This window comes from Pteropus medius, unplaced genomic scaffold (genome assembly GCF_902729225.1).
Source record: "Pteropus medius unplaced genomic scaffold, Ma_sr-lr_union100, whole genome shotgun sequence".
NCBI classification, from domain to species: domain Eukaryota; kingdom Metazoa; phylum Chordata; class Mammalia; order Chiroptera; family Pteropodidae; genus Pteropus; species Pteropus medius.
In genome coordinates this window covers 1,504,316-1,521,924 of record NW_024355526.1, presented here as the reverse complement: position 1 = coordinate 1,521,924, position 17,609 = coordinate 1,504,316, and the positions used below count along the sequence as shown (strand labels likewise).

The 17,609-nt window shown below is 54.7% G+C and overlaps 1 protein-coding gene across 13 annotated transcripts in view; it reads right to left on the bottom strand.

The window, feature by feature from the left end:
* Window positions 1–15,021, bottom strand: part of EHMT1 (euchromatic histone lysine methyltransferase 1) — a 115,057-nt gene extending 100,036 nt beyond the window's left edge. For 9 of the 13 annotated variants that reach the window (XM_039858999.1, XM_039859008.1, XM_039859014.1 and 6 more), the window contains exon 1: window positions 14,963–15,021. In XM_039858999.1, the coding sequence (XP_039714933.1) occupies window positions 14,963–14,983 (21 nt within the window). In that variant the 5' untranslated portion in view covers window positions 14,984–15,021. Of the gene's footprint in view, window positions 1–14,075; window positions 14,425–14,962 lie in introns of those variants that run through there. The other 4 variants (XM_039859005.1, XM_039859004.1, XM_039859000.1 and 1 more) reach the window with 3 other exon arrangements.
* Between the last annotated feature and the right edge of the window lie 2,588 nt (window positions 15,022–17,609).

The following is a 17,609-nucleotide window of genomic DNA, read 5'->3' as shown; positions in this document are numbered from 1 at the left end:
GTTGCGGTTCCGGTCCAGACCACCACAACAGAAGGGAGTGTCGCAATGAGGCGAGTCGCGGCCTTTCTGCTGGGGGGCCTGTCAGAACCACGACACCTGTAGAGCGCGGAGACGCAAAGACGGAGGTGAGGCGCGCCCGTCCACGAAGACACAGCCAGGCTTCAAATGAGCCACGCCTACGAAGAGGATGTGTGAATCCGGCTCATAAGAAGGTGCTCGGCATCACAAACTGTCATCGAAACGCAAAAGGAAACCACGTGAAAAACCGCCTGGCACCCCCCGGGACCGCGACCACACATGGAGGGACGATGAGGGGCGGCGGGGCCGTGGGGACGCTGCGGCAGTCACTTGTGGAAACGGTTACACGCGGCCACCACATGACCAGCAATTCTGATGCCAGGTATGTACCTAAGAGGATTTAAAGCAGAGGGCCACGCAAACACCTGTCCTCGAATGTCCGCGGCAGCATTGCTCAAAGGGGACGAAGCTGGAATCTACCCCGGTGGCCACCTCTGGCCGAGAGGAAGAAAACATGCCATACGCGTGCTACGGGACGCTATAAAAACGGATGAAGTAATGACACGGGCCACGACACGGACGCACCTTGAAAACACGATGCCGAATGAAAGAGGACAATCACAGAAGGCCACTGAGCGTGTGATTCCATTCACACGACACGCCGAGAACAGGCAAAGCCACAGACACAGAGCCTGCCAGGGGCTGGGAGGGGAGGCTGGGGAAGAACTGCCAACAGGTGTGTGGGTCCTTTGGGGGTGACGGAACGTTCTGGAGTGAGACGGTGGGGACGCTGCGTGACTCTGTGAACACGAGGCCGATGCTGACTGCACACTTTAAACTGCGAAGCTCATGGCAAGCGAATCACGTCTCGGGAGAAGGAAATCGCGCACTCCGGGCGGACGGGGGGCTGTGGCCATGACACTTATCGGTGTGAAGACCTTTCAAGGTGAAAAACAGAAAACTGACTCCAATGCCAGCACTACCGGGTGGGCGTTTCCAGCAGATCTGCACGACGGGGAACACTACTCTGAACCCCAACTGAGCAAAATGTCATTCCTCCAAAAATTCCAACCTTCCGATTACTAGGTCTGTATTACTCAGGAAAAGAGCAGTCAGCTATTCATGTTTTTACTTTTGGCAATGAAAATCGTGGAATGACCCGACTGTGCTTCCGGGGGCCGGCGCGCGAGCCTGAGGACTCGACACGCGGCCAGCAGGAAGCACGCGCCGCCTCCGCAACGCGCCAGCCCGCCGGCCTCCGCGCACCTGGCCCCGCGAGTCAGCCCGACCCCTTCCCCAGCTGCCACATCACATAGCTGTCACAGAGGAGGGACATCTGCCACCTCCTGGAAGACGGCTGCCGCCCTCCAAGCCACTCCCGACATGGCGGCCCGGCAACACCTACGAAGATGCAAGCCTGACCCACCAAGTCACACCCTCTCAGAAGCCCTCCCACCGTCCTTAGGATGGGGACAAGAATCCGAGGCCTGGGTCTAACTGCGCTGTCAGCTACCTCCGCTGGCTGCAGTCCCATGTGACACTACACCCTAAGAAGATGACAGAGGAAACATCCACAAAATACCTAAACAAGTGGTCTCAGAACGCTAATTCTCATAACTGTTCAACTGTTCACAAGCCACACGGCTGACTCCCACACCCCGTCTCGTCTGGCTCCCAATCACAGGGCAGGTCGCACTCGCTGCCATCAGGCCGGGCCCCTCCCGCCGTGGCCGCTGGCGCGCCCGCCTGCTCTGCGTCTTCCAGGAGAACCAGGGCGGAGGGTGACTCTCCCCGCCGACACCTCTGATGTGCCCTCTGTGGTTTCTTCTGGACCCTGGAATGCCCTTCCACGGCCCCTGCCCACGTGCACCTGGACAGAACTGGCCCGACACTGACCGGCCACGTGAGGGCGTCACACAGGTGATGCTGAAACGAAATGAGATAACGTGGCGGAAGCGCTTCCCAGGGGCCCCGGTACGCGCCACGTGGTCAAATGTGAGGATGGGCTCTGTTTCCGTCTCCCGCTCTCAGCGACCAGCAACAGAGTTGACCGCTCCCGTCCTCAGGCGACACGTCCCTCGAGCTCTTGCTGAAGTTCTCCTGCCCTCGCCGCCCTCGAGCTGGCTTCCTCTGGCCCCGCAGCACGATCTCGGGGGTCTGGGCCTCAAAGACCTCTTCTGACCCGGGTGCAGGCCTGGCCTCTCTTCCTGCCCAGCAGGCGCCTCCGGCCTGCCATCTCAGGGAGTGACAGCTACACCCTTCCGGGGCTCACTGCCTGCACCAGCGCTCCCGCTTGCTCTTCCTTCCAGCACCCCGAGAGTCAGACCTGTCAGCACCTCACCCGGCCCCGCCCTCGTCCAAGCTCCCGCCCATCCCTGGGCTTCCTTCCATGTGTCCCCAATGTCCTCCTGTGCCCACTCCTGCCCCACACGCAGCCAGAGCACTTCAGCCACCCACCCAAAACCCTCCTGTGACTGCCCGTCCACTCAAAGTACAGGGCCTTACCTGGCCTGCCCTCCTCCAACCAACAGGTGACCCTGGGCAGGCGACCCGGCCCCCTGGCCTCGGTCTCACCGGTAAGGCTGGGGCAACAGTTCCTGACTGGAAGGCCTGCTTGACAAGTAAACAAGTAAGACAGGTAAAGCATTCACAGTCCCCCCACCCAGGGAGAGCGCGCTCTGTAACCGGGAAGGGGCCTGCTCCGCTCAGAGTGCCAAGCCACCGCCTCCTCTCCGGACCTAACGAGTGGCAGAATTTCTGGCAAAGTGTTAATGATCCTGGACATCACACAAGAGCAGGCAGAAAGCAAACACAGAGATGGCACTCCGGGAAAGAACACATGTGACACCCCACGGGGCAACGTGCTGCTCCCTCCACATTTTCTGGAACAGCTCGTGCGTGTTCCGAATGTCAGGATCTGGAAGTTCTGATCCGGATCTTAAAATTCGAGCCAGAAAGTTCTTCTGTTCTGCCATCCAAAAGAGGGTGCGTTCACTAACTGCTCATAAATCAAAGCAAACCCAGTAAAAGGCGCTGCTTCTTAAAGTAAACAAAACCACTTAGGCCTACCGGTGGAGTCCGTGTCACTGACAAGCAGTCTTATGACAACAGTGCCACACAGTGCTCCCCACACTAGATGGGCAGCGTCCTGTTACTACAAGCTTCACCTAGGCAGTGAGGCTCGGTGGATGGGTTTGGTGGACAGTGCCAGCCTGTGCCTGTCCCCACCTGCTGGTGGCGCTGGCAGCCTCAGTAATGAACAGAACAGGCCCTGCCTTTCCCTGGGCAGTGGGGGACAGCAAGAGAGCACTTCCCTCACTCCCGTGTCCTGCCGGGTCCCCCACTGCACTTCTGGGGAGCCCCGACAGCCCGCTGGAGGCAGCCTGGACCGGAACCACAAGGCCCAGCACACACATGTGCCCTTCAGGTCCTGCCCGCACAGCACCCTCAGCACAGCACCCTCAGCACAGCACCCTCAGCACAGTCCTCGCTCACCGAAGCCTCCCCCAGCACCTGGCACCGTGGGACGGCACGACGCCGCCCACAATTCCTGCGCTGGCGCCGACCCTCTGGGACACCCGCTGTGCCGCACACAGTGGTGCCACACTGACCCGCGCCCCTCGGCCCCGAGATCTGAACTGGGAGGGGGAGGCCACCCTAAATGTCAGTTCCAATGCTCAATGACGACTGACGAAACCAAGACAGGGGACCGAGGAGAAAGTCGGTCTGTACAGCCGCATGAAGAGCAAAGCAGCAGAGTGACTATGGGGCGGGCGCCAGCCTCACGCGGGGGCTCCTGACGGGGCTCCGCGTGTACCTGCGGTCACTGTCCTGCTTCCCCAGCCCACAGTCAATGCCAAGCGTGCCAGAGGGGCCGGCAGCTTCTCTGAAAACACAGCTGTCCATGCCTGGACGGCTCCTTGAGGGTGAGGCCCAGGCCACCCTCCTGGAGTGGGCGCTCAGTGCCAACCTCTCTGCCTCTGAGCAGAGTGAAACAGAGGGGACAGACATGAGGCAGTGGCTAGTGGCACATCTGTTCTGTCACACACGAATCTTACAAAGCCAAGTTAAATGACCTGAAACAACAGCACTGGGAACAAGAAGGGTGAGGGACAAGCCCACGGACATCCGCCCCAAATCCTGAGCACGCTAAGTGCGAGGCGGCGTCTCGATGACGACAGCACCGCTCACGGCCAGCTGGCCGGGCGGAAACAGGAGACAGACGCGAGCAGCAAGGCCACGTGCCCCCCCGGGGCTGCCTCAGACCCCCCGGGAGTGGGGGGCCCCCGGGTCCGTCTGCAGGCAGGGCTGACCGCGCACACTGGCAGTGGCGGGCTGCCCCGTCCGCCCTCCGCGGCGGCTCAGATGGCCTAGGAGGAGGAAGCCGGAGTTTAAGGGCCCTCCTGACTTTTACAGAGGTTTTACTTTTTGCTGTTCTGTGGTCCAAACCCCAGACTGCCTGGCAAGACACGGTGTCACCCCTTCTCCTCTTCCGTGGAATGAAGAAATTGGGACAGCAGCCCTACCTGAGAGGAGATTGTAAGGACTCAGTGAACAACCCCACAAAAATCACTTACTAGCGTCCTTGACTCATCACACGCCCTAGAAAGAAATCAACAGACATGACCATAATCATTTCACTCCTGGGTCCAACGAAAACCTTTTAACAAGGGGAAAGTGCAACCACGTGAATAGACGGGTCTTTTCGGGGGCCAAGGACAGGAACTACTGGGTCACACAAGGCTCGTGTCTGGAATGTAACTGCACTCATCCACCGATGGCCGCCGAGCCAGGGTACAGGCAGCAGAATCCAACGAGGCTCCTCTGCGCCACCACGTGCATCCAAATGAAAACCACTGTGGAAAATCCGCACCCCACCCCCGAATTAACCGTCTCACAAGAAAGCACACCGTGCCCCACACCCCGTCGGGGCTCCTGCTCTGCACACACTCGGCCAAGCGCCCCCCCCCCCAGGGGTACCCACGGGCTAGTCCCAGGTGTGCCTCCCCACAGCCCGGGCCCTCTCCGCCAAGTCCCAACGCTATGCCACGCTCATCGCAGGACAGTAAACAGCGGCGTGAAGGAAGAGGCCAGAGTCGATCGGGTGCGATCACCTGCACACCTGCTCTGGGCCAGGCACCTGGAGTGCGTGCTCACCACTAGCCGTGAGAAGGGAGGAAGCTGAGAAGCTGCAAGAGGCGGCAAAGCTAAGTGGTGAGGCTGGCAGGGGAGCTCCAACCGTCCGGCGAACAGCCTGTGCTCTCTGCACGGCACCTGCTCCCACTCCCAAGACTAACGGCCACGATGCCGTCACGGCACAGACCGTCAGACACATCGTCCGCCTCCCCGTCTCACTTCATCGCCTGCTGCACGGGGAAACCGCCTGTGCAGGTGGACCGAATAAGCCCTCGAGCCTTAAGAAAACGTCACCCAACTGCACACTATTTAGCGACCTTCCAGCTGTTTAGCGATGCTAACGGCGTACTACAAAAACAGTCTTCTAGAGCCCCACATATGTGATCTGCTCATTTATGTCAGAAGTGACACTGAGTGCAGTGGCTAAAGGATGAAGCTGGCTCAAGTGCATGGCCATGCAGATGATGAGTCCTGACCTCTACACCTCATGCCACACACAAAAACACTGATTCTAGAAAGTACAAAGTAAACTCAAAGCAAGCATAAGAAAAATAAAGCTTACAGTGAAAAGAAATGAAATAGAGAACAGGAAAACAGAGAATACCAAGAAAACCAAATCGATCCTTTGAAGAGACAATAAAATGGACAAAACTTTAGCTAAACAGACCGAAAAAAAAAAAAGATATTAAAAGAAATTAGAGAAGACCTCAAGAGAGCAGGAAATACATCCTGTGTTCATAGACTAGAAGGCTTAGTGCCATTAAGATCCTAAGGCTCCTCAAAGTGAGCTACAAATCCAATGCAATCCCGACCGAACGCCTAGCGGGCTTTTTGTGCAGCTATAGACAAGCTAATCCTAAAATTCACGTGGAACTGCAAGGGACCCCAAAGAGCGAAATGAAGCCGGTGGACTTACACTTTCCGATTTCAACACTCACTCACCAAGCTCCAAGTGCGGGCAAACGGACGGACACGTATGTCAACATGCTGGAGCCGCGAGTCCAGGAATGGGTCCTGACGTTCATGGGCAACTGATTCACAACAAAGGTGTCAAGACAGATGGGAAGAACAGCCTTCTCGCCCAATGGAGCTGAGACAACTGGAATTCTATGCAAAAGAATAAAATTGGACCCCTGCCTCGCACCAGATACAAAACTTATGTCAAAATGGATCACAAACAAAACAGAAGAGCTAAAGCTAAAAAGCTCTTAGAGGAAAGCCCAGGGGTAACTTTATGACATCAGATTTAGAAAGAGACTCTTGGCTATGACACCAAAAACACAAGCAACAGAAGAAAATAATAAGTAAATTGGACTTCGCAAAATTAAAAACATTTGCACTTCAAAGAACAGTATCAAGAAAGTGAAAAGACAACCTACAGAATGGGAGAAAATATTTGCTAATCACATATCTGTAAGGAATTTGTATTTACTATCTTCAAAAGGTAAAAATACTTTTACAACTCAAACATAAGACAACCCAGTTGAAACAGACAAAGGATCCTATAGCCAATAAACAAACTTAAAAAATGCTCCACATCACTGGTCATTAGGGAGATCCAAATCACACCCAACAGAATAACTAGAGGCAAAAGCACAGATAATAGCAAATGCCAGCTATCGGGTGGAGGACTGGAATCTTCTCCGTTGCTGGCAGGGATGTAATATGCTACAGCTGCAGTGGAAACAGTTTTCACACATAGTTACCATACGCCCAGCAAGCATACCCCAGGTACGCACCCGAGAGAAATGAAAACATACGTCTATACAAACATCTGTTTACGGATGCTCATGGTAGCACTATTCATAAAAGCCAAAAAAAGGGAACAAGTGGATAAACAAAACGCGTTATATCCACACAATGGAATATTGTTCATCCGTATAAGAAAATACCCCTGCCCGAAAAACCATAAGTTTAAATGGGCACATCTCAAAAGTAGCTAAACAAAATAACCAAAAATATACTGGCTCTTAACAGCATTAACGATCAGAGAAATGCAAATCAAACCACAATGAGACACATGAAACACCTACCAGAGGGGCTGAAAAGAGAAGAAAATTCCAAGCGCTAGCGAGGACGTGGGGCGACCGACACCTCTCGCACTTGAAATGAGACCACTCGGCACTCCGTGCACGCTGCGCGGCTCCACACGCCCATGCCCCAGCACGCACGGCGGGAACCTGTGTCCACCAAGAGGCACACACGAGCACGTTCGCATCGTCGTGACGTGAACACCTCCAACCTGGAAACACCTCAGACGTCCACGGACAGCGCGACGGAGAAAGCAGTGGCGCTGTTCGGACCACGGAGCAGTGAGCGGTGGCAAGTGCGAACCTCCGAAACGGAACGCGGGGCGCGACAAGGCGACGTCGGCGCACACTGCCCGGTCACCTGCATCTGGAGTTCGCGGTCGGGAAAATAATCACGGTATCAGAGATCGAGACAGCAGCTGCCCCGGAGACGTGCGGGACAGACTGCAAGGGGCTCAAGCAGGTGTCTGCGGTTCGGGTAACGCTCCCTGTTGACCTGAAGAAAACGCACACGTAACCTGTGCGTTTTTCTGTATGTGTGTCATATGGTAACAATGTCTCCCCAAAACATACACTATTCGTGCTCTGGTTAAACAATTTATTACTGAATCTTATTAAGGGTGGTGACAGATACCACAGAACCATAACGATAGACTCTGGCAGACCAATTCTGCCAGAATAAAGAAAAATGGAAGGGCAGACTGAGCTGGAGGCGGAGGTCCCCACGACCAGTCACTGGCGGTGTTTGGCCCCAGCGGTCAAGGGCTCACAGAACAGGCGACCGGCAAGGGGGAGGGGCAGCCCGGAGCCCGGAGCCTGACGGAGTGGAGAGGGTCCAGACCCCAGGCCGGCCGCCCCTCCACAGCCGGCTTAGCGAACAGTCCCCGACGACCCAGCGAACCCTCCAGGCCCATCTTAGGCTGGCGACCATTGGGAGGCGGAGTGCCCAGTGCTGTCCCTCCTTCTCAGACGGCGGGGGGCAGGGGGGACGCACGGCCACCCAGCTCTCCTTCCTCGGAGCAGCAATCCAGCCCGTACACGAAGGACTGCCATTTCAGAACCTCTCATGAGCTCGTGGCTGAGCAACGCATGCCGATGACTGTTAACAGCACACGGCAAGTAGATCTTACTATGGACTTACTATGCCTGATTTAAAAACGCAACACCAGTTAGGACATATTCTTGCTAAAAAGAAAATTTTTTTAAAGACAAACGTGTGTCTGATGGATCCTCTGGCCCAGGCTGGCCAACCAGCACGTAACGTGAGCCACGAGCATCGGCCAAGTACACGATTTTAAATTTTGCAGTAACCACGTTTTTAAAAAAAGAATTAGAAACACAAAATACTTTTAATGATATTTTCTTTAACCCAATATATCCGAAATGTTATATTTCAACATGCAATCAATACCGGAGTGTTAACGTGATGCTCTACCTGCCTTTTTTGCATTCAGCCTCCGAAGTCCCGTGTGTATCTGGCACTTATGGTGCCTCTCAGTTCACACTAACCACATCTCAACCACTCGAGAGCCCCGTGCGCCGGAAGCTGCCACAACTGGGGGCAGCGGCTCCAGATCCTCACACACGCCAGCGATAGGGTACAGGGTGGACAGAGCACCTTGAACGTTGTTAAGAATGCAATCAGCAAAATTAACGTTATGGGAAACTTCGGGACAAAGGAACCCTTATCTTCAAAACTTAAATGCAAGAGACAAAGACTTGTAAATCAATATACTGAAATTTAGGAGATACCTAGCAAGGGCAATGAACAGACCATATTGTTCCTCGTTTGACATGAAATGAGAAATCTGAACAGTGGGTATTTACCGGATGAAATATTAACCGAAATGTTCATGAATGAAACGTATCTGAGAACTGCTTCAAAGTAACAGGATGGAATGGGGACCGCCACAAGCAAGGGACTGCCAATGTCAGGGGACAGGTGGACAGGGCTCATTCCACCACTATATCTACTTCTGAACAGGCCTGAAAGTCCCATAACAAAACGTCTACAACACCTACAAATGCACCTGCTAACATGTGCTCCATGATAATACTGGTGGCCCGCCAAGAGAGCTAAGTGGCTAACGGAGGAGGGAGCTGTTTCACTTTACACTCTTTCATACTTTTTGAATTTTGAACCATGTAACCATGTTCTATGTACTCAAAAAGCTAAATTTAAACATCTATACCTCGACTCCATTCAGTGGCCTTTCTGCGTCCCCACGCCACCAGGCCCACGCCTATGCACTGGCCCCTGCTTCCGCTCCGGTCTCCCTTCAGCCCACGCTCCCCACAGCAGCCAGGGGCATCCTTCTAAAACACCCTTCCATGCCTAAAACCCTTCAACAACTGTCCACAGTGCTCAAGAAGCTACCAGGTGGTTACCGCGGCGACAAGGCCCTACATGACCTGACCTTGCTTCTCCAGCTTCACCCTCACGCCACTTGCCCCTCGACCCAGTAACTCCGCCGTGTACAAAGGCTACAGACTCGCCCAACTCATAACCGAGGAAACCGGCCGTCTATGCACCATACACGGCACGGCCATCGAAACGTTAAAGACGCGGATGCATGTGAGATACAGCACGTGAAAGAGGGACGTCGGCACACACTCGCTGATCACAGCCACCTTCACTATGCACACACACACTCGTAAGCGTCAGAAGAAACAGACAACGACCGCTTGCCATTCTTAGGTTTCCAAGGTTCAAGTTTCTAAACTTGCTAAAAGCCTTAATATTTTTCCCGAAATGTACCTACTGTACCTGGCCGTTGCAGTCCACGCCGCACCTCCTTCGAGACCCGGACTAACTCACCTTCCCAGAGGAGCCCGCCCAGCACCAGGCCCGGGAGAGCCGGGTTCGGCAGCACAAGCCTCTTCCTGTTTCCTGTCAGCTGACTCCATCCCGGTTCCCGCTTGCTCATGTTTGCTCTTCCACACTCTTAAATTTTGTGAGATCAGAGACCAATCTCAAAAACTTGTACATCCTCTTACACAATACCTAGAATAGCACTTTGAAAATAGAAGGTGCTCATGAACGTTTACACGTCCCTTAGAGAGAGCCTTTTAAACATGCTCTGATCAGAACTTACGAACCTATTAAAAGTGGGATGCAGAAAGCGGTCCAAAACTGTCAAAATCAAACACCACTGGCAGTGGCCGTACTGGGAAAAGGACCCTCGCCTAGGAAGACGCCCTCGCACAAGAAACGTGACAAGCACCACTTCGACTTTTTGCTTTTCAAAACCCAAAAGCTTCAAAGAGATTTTTTTAAACAAATGAAAAGCCCAGAAGTTAAACACAGGCGGACCAGAGATTGGGAGGCCTTCTCAGGTCTGGCCCTGCTGCTCTCGGCATCCCACCCAGAGTCCCGCCCGCAGCAGGCCGAGACGCCCGGGCTCCAGCAACTACTCCGTACGGGCCTTGCTGCATGCGCGATGCCAGCTGAAGGCAAAATACTCCCTTAACAAGAGCTCAAGGCCTGCCTCAAACGTGGCAAGTCCAAGCTTACGTATGACAAATATAAAATGACAAATGACAGAAAACGTAGAGTTCCTAAAAAGAGTCTAAAATATGGTTCTTATGAGCTAACTATTTTCAAAGACAAACTTGACAAAATAAAATCCACACACTGTTGTGATGTGACAGGAAGCAGAAGCAGGAAACCAGGGCTCCAGTCCCCATGCTGGGCCTGACCACAGGTGGAATGGCCACTGACCAAGCTGCCCACAGGTGTCCCCATGCGAGCAGGGCTGAGGCGCCTTTCTCAGCCTGGCTGACCCTTTGCACTCAAGGCCCTTTCCACCGGACGCTGTGCTCTCGGTTTGAGTTCAAATTCACTCCTCAAAACTAACAGTAAATGCTTCTGATTTCTAGACGGCAGAACAGACTTTCCACCCCCCTCTCTTATCAAAAATCAACCGGAGACAAGAACAGGGAAGAGAAGCAAACTCCACCTAAGAGACATTTGAAACCCCACACAACACACGAACAGGAAGATGGGGGAGGAGGAAAGCGAAGTCGCTGGCAAGGCCTTGCTCCCGCCCCGGCCCTTTAACCTGACCCCAGGACATCAGCTAACCCGGCCAGGCAAGACACTGAGGGACCCTCGTCCAAGGAAACCAAACCAGCGGACAGTAGGATAGCAGCAACACGTGCAGGAGAGCCAACAAAAAAATATGACTCATCGCCCTCCGGGGAAAGCACCAGGCAAGCCAGCCCCCAATCCGCTTGCCAATTTGATGTCTTTACTCTCAAAGGTGAGTAAGCAGCCAAGGGGGTCATCAGACTCTGGAAGGGTTCCAGCACGGAAGAAAGAGGCCACAGGATACAACAGCAAAGAGGAATGCAGGGGAAACAGAAAAATGCAGGAAGCAAAAACCTCTTAATTTTTTTAAAATTTAACTAAAATTAAGAGATAAGCAAAGATACTATAAACACAAAAATTGTACACATAAAACAAGAACAGGAGGCATTAAAAAAGTAACAGAGAGCAGCAGAGAACATGAAAATATGAAAGCAGAGGTTAAAAATTCAGTGAAAGAATTGGAAAGTAGTCAAAAATGCTCCTAAAAAGTAAACAAAAAGATCGAGGCATGATGAGGAGAAAATATTTTAGAAATTAGAATACTAAGTACTGGAAGCCCAACATTCAAGTTACGGAATTGGAGAAGAAGAACACAGAGAACACAGTAGAAAATAAACTGTCTCAAATGATTGTAGAAAGATTTCCTATAAGTGAAAGGGCATCAATCCCAGATTTCAAGGACCACTCAATACACTCAATGCACGATAAATGAAAAACGGCTAGCATTAAGGCAAATAATGAAAAACCACCAAGGATGCAACAATCCTAAAAGTTATATTAGGAGCGGGGATAACGCCAAGGATTAAGAATCAAATTGGACTTTTCCACAGCGACAATGAAAACTAGAAGATACTGGGGCGATAACTTCCAAACTGAAATGACTTGCAGCCTGGATGCCAAGCCTGGCCGAACTTGCTCTTTACGTGTGGTGGCAGAATGAGCACGTTCCCAGAGTCTGCCTCCAACGAACCACTGAGAAGGCACCGGAAGCGTGTCCACCACCGCCATAAGCAAGTAAACACAGAAGGAAGCCTTAACACGGGAACCGAGGCCCAGCACCCTGGCCCAGCCTGGGTGACCGGGAAGCTCGGGGGGACCACTGATGAGTTGACAGGGCTGAGTGGTGAAAACCGGAAATAAGAAACATTTTACAAAATTAAAGGTGTGAGAACATTTTTCTGAAGCTCAAAGGAAAGTGGACAAATGAAAAATAAGGCAATTAACTCCAGGGAAGAAGAAAAGGCTATACAAGAAAGAACTACAGTTTACCATCCAGCTCAGCATGGCGCAGCCATGCCCTGAATAGACCGATAAAGATTCTGGATATGGATCTAACCCAAACTGCAAGCTATTCAGGTAAGAGAGAGCATGAGAACCGAAATCATCTCCTGCCATGAGTGGGACCAAAAGACAATCTCCAAGATTGGCGAATAAAGATACGACATGACAAACAAGCATGTTACTTAGAAACATGAAATAAATGCTTGTGTCAAGTGGCGGCCGCCTTTCTAGAAAGGCAGGAGAGGAGGGGCAGCTTTTAAATCTCTCTCAGCAATATTTGACTTTTTAGACTATGTGCATGTGTGTAAAAAAATATACAGTTAAAGAAAGAGATGCATAGTAGCCACCCTGCTGGAACGGGACCAGATTTGCCTGGGAAGGCCCTCGTGCTGAAAGGTGACAGTTCACGGGGTCACGAGCCTTCAATGAAGTGCACCACCCTGGGCTCTGGTCTTGGGTGACCCTGAACATATATGAAACCCCAGAAGCCCCCACTTACTAACCCACAAAACGGAGGAGAGAGTGCCGTCCACTACACAGTCTCAGGAGTTCTTTTTAAGTGTAACAACAGGGGGACGATTGGTCTAGGTCAAGGAAAAGAGAAAATAAACACGCAGTTAGGTAAGTTCCAAGCGTCTACTCTGCTGGTTTAATCACTGGGTAATTCATGAACCTTGACCCAGTAACCACTTCTCAGATTTATTAGCAACAGATGGTCCCATGCCTGCCCACTGTCCAGGAGGCCCCTTGCCCTATCAAGAACCCCATAATACTCAGAATCACAGATCCAAACCCAGAGCTTTCACTGACTTAAAATGACGGCTGAAGGTACAGTGCGTGCTTAGTGCCCACGGGCTCTGGAGCCGGGCCACCTGCACCCACCTCCTCTGCCACAAGTTTTGCAACCTTGGCCCTCACTGTGCCTGCTTTCTCATCAGCAAATGGGGCTGTAGCAGCACCTCCTAAGACCCCTGTCAGGCTTTAAGGAGTGAATTCACACAAAGGCGAATTGGCAGGGTGGACTCAGGTGAGGGCTCAGCAAACACAAGCTGCCACGGTCCTCAGCTCGGTCAAGCCCTCTACCAAGGCTGCCTGCGGAGTCAGACATCTGGGGCCATCTGCTCCTCGATTATTTACTGAAAACCTACTGTGTGCCAGACCGGTGCTAGTCCTTGGACTGGCCGCCAAGTCGTTCCTCCTCCAGGTCTCGTGTCCTCGAGGACTTACCTCAAGGGCCCGCTCTGCGCGGGACCCGGGACACAGCAGGCGCTCCGCAGAGGACATCACTGACCATCCCTACGCCCTCTCCCACGAGCCCGGGAGCGACCTGGGGTCCTCCGGTTGGCCTTTTCGTTCCTGGAGCCTAATACGTTGCTGGCACACTGTAGGTGCTCAATCGACACCGCTCGCATGAACTCAAGAACTTCCCTCTCCTCCGTTTACGTCTATCGACACTCGCAAACAACGCAAGAGAAAGACAAATCGATAAAAAGGCCGCGCTCCCCGCTTAGAACACGCACTTGGGTCTCCGCACCGGGTTATCGGAAGAGCTCCCTCCTGCGCCTCGGCTCCGGAGCAGCCCCGCAGTCACCACGACACCCGAGCAACTGCTCAGGGAACCTGCTGGGTCATCACTTTTTCCCCACCGGTCCCTGCTGTCAGCCGCGAGACCGCACGGTCCCCGCACTTCCCCGGGCGTGCACACCGCCTCCGGCGGTCCGGCGATCCACCTCCAGGAGTTCGAGTCCGGAGCCGCGGCGGGCAAGGGGGCAGGCCGCCCCTGAGAGTGAGCTCGGGAGAAGGCCGAGAGCACTAACAAAAGAACGGGAACTTTGGCCGCCGGCGGCCGGCCGAGCGCCGCGCCTGGGCTCACGCCGGAGTCGCGCGCTCGCGCCGCTGACAGCCGCCGGCGCCGGGCAGCATTGTCCGCGGAGGGGCGCCGGGCCGGCCAACTTTCCGTCAGAGACGCGGCCCTCCTATTCGGAACAAAGTGGAAGGTCAGCGGGGCGCAGGGGAGCACCGGAGCACACAGTCTCGCCGCGCCCGCGCCGCGAAGTTGGCCGGCTCGCCCCACTTTCCCTTTTGTCCTCCGCGGCTTCCGCGGGGCCCGGCCGAGGCCGGCGGGGGCGCGGGCGGCGGCCGGGCCGCCCCCTCCTCCGCGCCGCCCGCGCCCCGCCGCGCCGCCCCCGCCCGCGCCCGCACAAAGCGCGCCCGGCGCAGCGCGGCCCGCACGCCCGGGGCCTCGGCCCGGCCTCGGCCTGAGGCGCGGCGGCGGCGGGGAGGCACGGGCCCGCCCTCCGCCCGGCGCCCCCGCCCGCCCGCTCGGCGCCCCCGATCGGCGCGCCCGCCCCCCGCCGGCCCTGCGCCCGCCCGCGCCCGCCGCCGGCCCGCCGGCCCCGCTCCTCACCTCGGCATCGGCGGCGGCCATGGCCCGGGCCCGCAGCGTGGCCCCGCCCCTCCCGCGCGCCATCGCCCCGCCCGCGCCTCGCGGCCCAGGGCGGGGCGGACCGGCCGAGCGCCTCTGCGCCTGCGCGCGCGCGCGCGCCTGCGCAAGGCGGCCCGGACGACAGCGTCCGCGGCGCGAGCCTGCGCCGGCCGGAACAGGGGCGCGCCGGCGGGCGGGGGCGTGGCCAGGCGGAGCGGCCTTGCCCGGAGGCAACGCAGAGGGCGGACGTCGTCCTCCCGTTTTCACAAGTATCCTCCTTCTACATAAGCATTCTGGTGGGCTGGCAGGGGGCGGAGAAGGACCCCTGACCTCTAACCCCGGACACACATCGGTTCTGTCGGCCTTCGCGGAGGGCGGCCCCTGACTGGTGTCCCAGGGCGGTGCCCCGGTTAGGGGTGTGCCTGACCCGGAGGGATGTGCTCCGGTTATGGGCTGTGCCGGGTTTGGGGACCTGCCCCAGCTGGGGCAGAGGGTGTCCTGCTACTAGCGTGTCAGCTGGGGACGATGTCCGGCCTGAAAAGGCTGCCCGGACGCATGGGGGGGGGTCGGGTGTCCCAGTAGGAAGGACTGTCCCCACTTGGGAGGATGTCTCAATGGGAAAGTTGCTACGGTTACGGGAGGTGCCCCAGCTCCGGGGTGCCCCATCCAGGAGCATGCCGGGTCTGAGGGAGGACGTGCCCTGGTTGGAGACAGTGTCCAGATTGAGAAGGTGGGGGTGGGGTGAGGAATGTCCCAATGAGGATTGCCGCCGTTTGGGGGTGTTCTGTTTAAGGGGGGTGTCTGGCTTTGTGGGGTGTGCCAGTTAGGCGGTGTGCCCCTGCTGGGCAGCATCCTGTCACCCCAAGCTCCATGCCTAGCACCTGCCTCTCTGCCTGCCTGCAACCCAGTTATGCACAGGGCAAGGCCTTTCCTGCACACCAAACAGCCTAACTGGACAGCGCTGGCTGAGGTCACCTGTTCCCTACTTCCCGTACTGTTTCTCCCATCCCTTGGGAGTTAAAGAAAGAAGCATGGACTGAAATTGGGATTTTCTGGCCTGTCTTCGAAACAAGAATTGAGACCCTGAGTTGGAGGTTAATATGTCCCCCACCCCCACCGCGAGGACTCAGTGTCATGGGAGAGAGACTCCTGGAAAATACTGGACATTTAGTCTGTCACCGATGGTGCACACAGGTGCAGAGGATGAAACGAGCTACCCCGAGTACTGAGGAAACCTTCCCAGGTTTCTTTGGGGGTACCCTAAGTCAGCTCATGACAAGCCAAGGACCCCAAGCTCAGAAGCGATCACCTTTCATGGCCTGCACCACCCAAACTGACCTGCCTTCACCCACACCCACCTGTCCCGGACCACCCTCTCCATCTCCACTCTTGCCTCGGGCCTTAGTCTTTCCCTTCCCCGAAACGCTTTTAGCTCAGGTGTCTGCATGGCTCACTTCTCTACCATTCTTGGGTCTTAATACTCCCTCCTCAGGGAAGCCTTCCCTTGCCTCCCGACTCAAAGATGATACTGTACCCCAGAACTTGCTTTATAGCCATATTGTCCGTCTTCCGCACTACGGTTAAGTCCAGGTCAGGGTTTTTTGTTCTGTGTGCCCTAGTGCCTAGAACTATATATACTTGGCAGTAAATATTTGTTGAATGAATAAATATTTGGAGAAAAATACTTTACCAGGCAAATACCAAGTGTAAATGAATGTGTCAGAAGTGGGCTGCACTTCATTTTGCACTATCAGCCCAACTTGCCCCTCGAATGATCACTGGTAAATTGTCAGGTGCTATTCTAGGCACACGACGTGTCAATTCTGTAACCGTCAGGTCAGTCATGAGAGGCGGACATTGTTCTTACCCACATTTTGTAAACAAGCAAACCAAAGCAAGGGAGTTGAGTGCATTCGAGGGCACACAACTGTCCAGACGCAGAGATGGTATTCGAACCCATGCAGACTTTCTTTTTGACTCCAAAGTTACAGCTGCTAGCACGTTTTACATTCATTTTACTTGTGGCATACTTTGTGCTTTTCTCCAGTATTCATCCTATCCTTGGACCACTAATAGTAAAATTTTAGCCAGGTACATGGCTGCCTGCTTAAGAGCACATTTCCAACAGCAAAGGGCAGCCACGAGATGTGCAAAAGTAATACAAACTGTTTCCCAGCCTGCCCTCAGAAAAGTTGGAGGTGCAAGCCCAGTAAGCTGGGTGGCAAAAACTGCAACAGCCACTACGTACCCGAGGGTGGAAGCCTCGGCTAGAGCATGACGGCTACATCACCAGGCCAACTCTTCCACCTCGGGAATGTTAAATGTTGAAGAAATGAACTATCGTGGAGTGAGAGGGGCGGCTCAACCTGTCCCCTCATAGACCGGTGAGTTCGTTAGAGATTAAGGTAACTGAGACACCTAGCCAAGGTGTCTTCACCATTTAGCAGAGCCGAAATTTGAACCCAAAGTCTTAACCCCATCTCCAGTGTTTCCCAAGGTTCTTTCCAGGGCCACTGGCCCCGTAGTGCGTGGAAAGTCTGCAGGATGCCCCTATGGGACACATTGCTCTGCCGGACCCTGACTTATTTGCTCTCGGGTTCCTTGAGTCCTAGACGACAATCCCAAAACA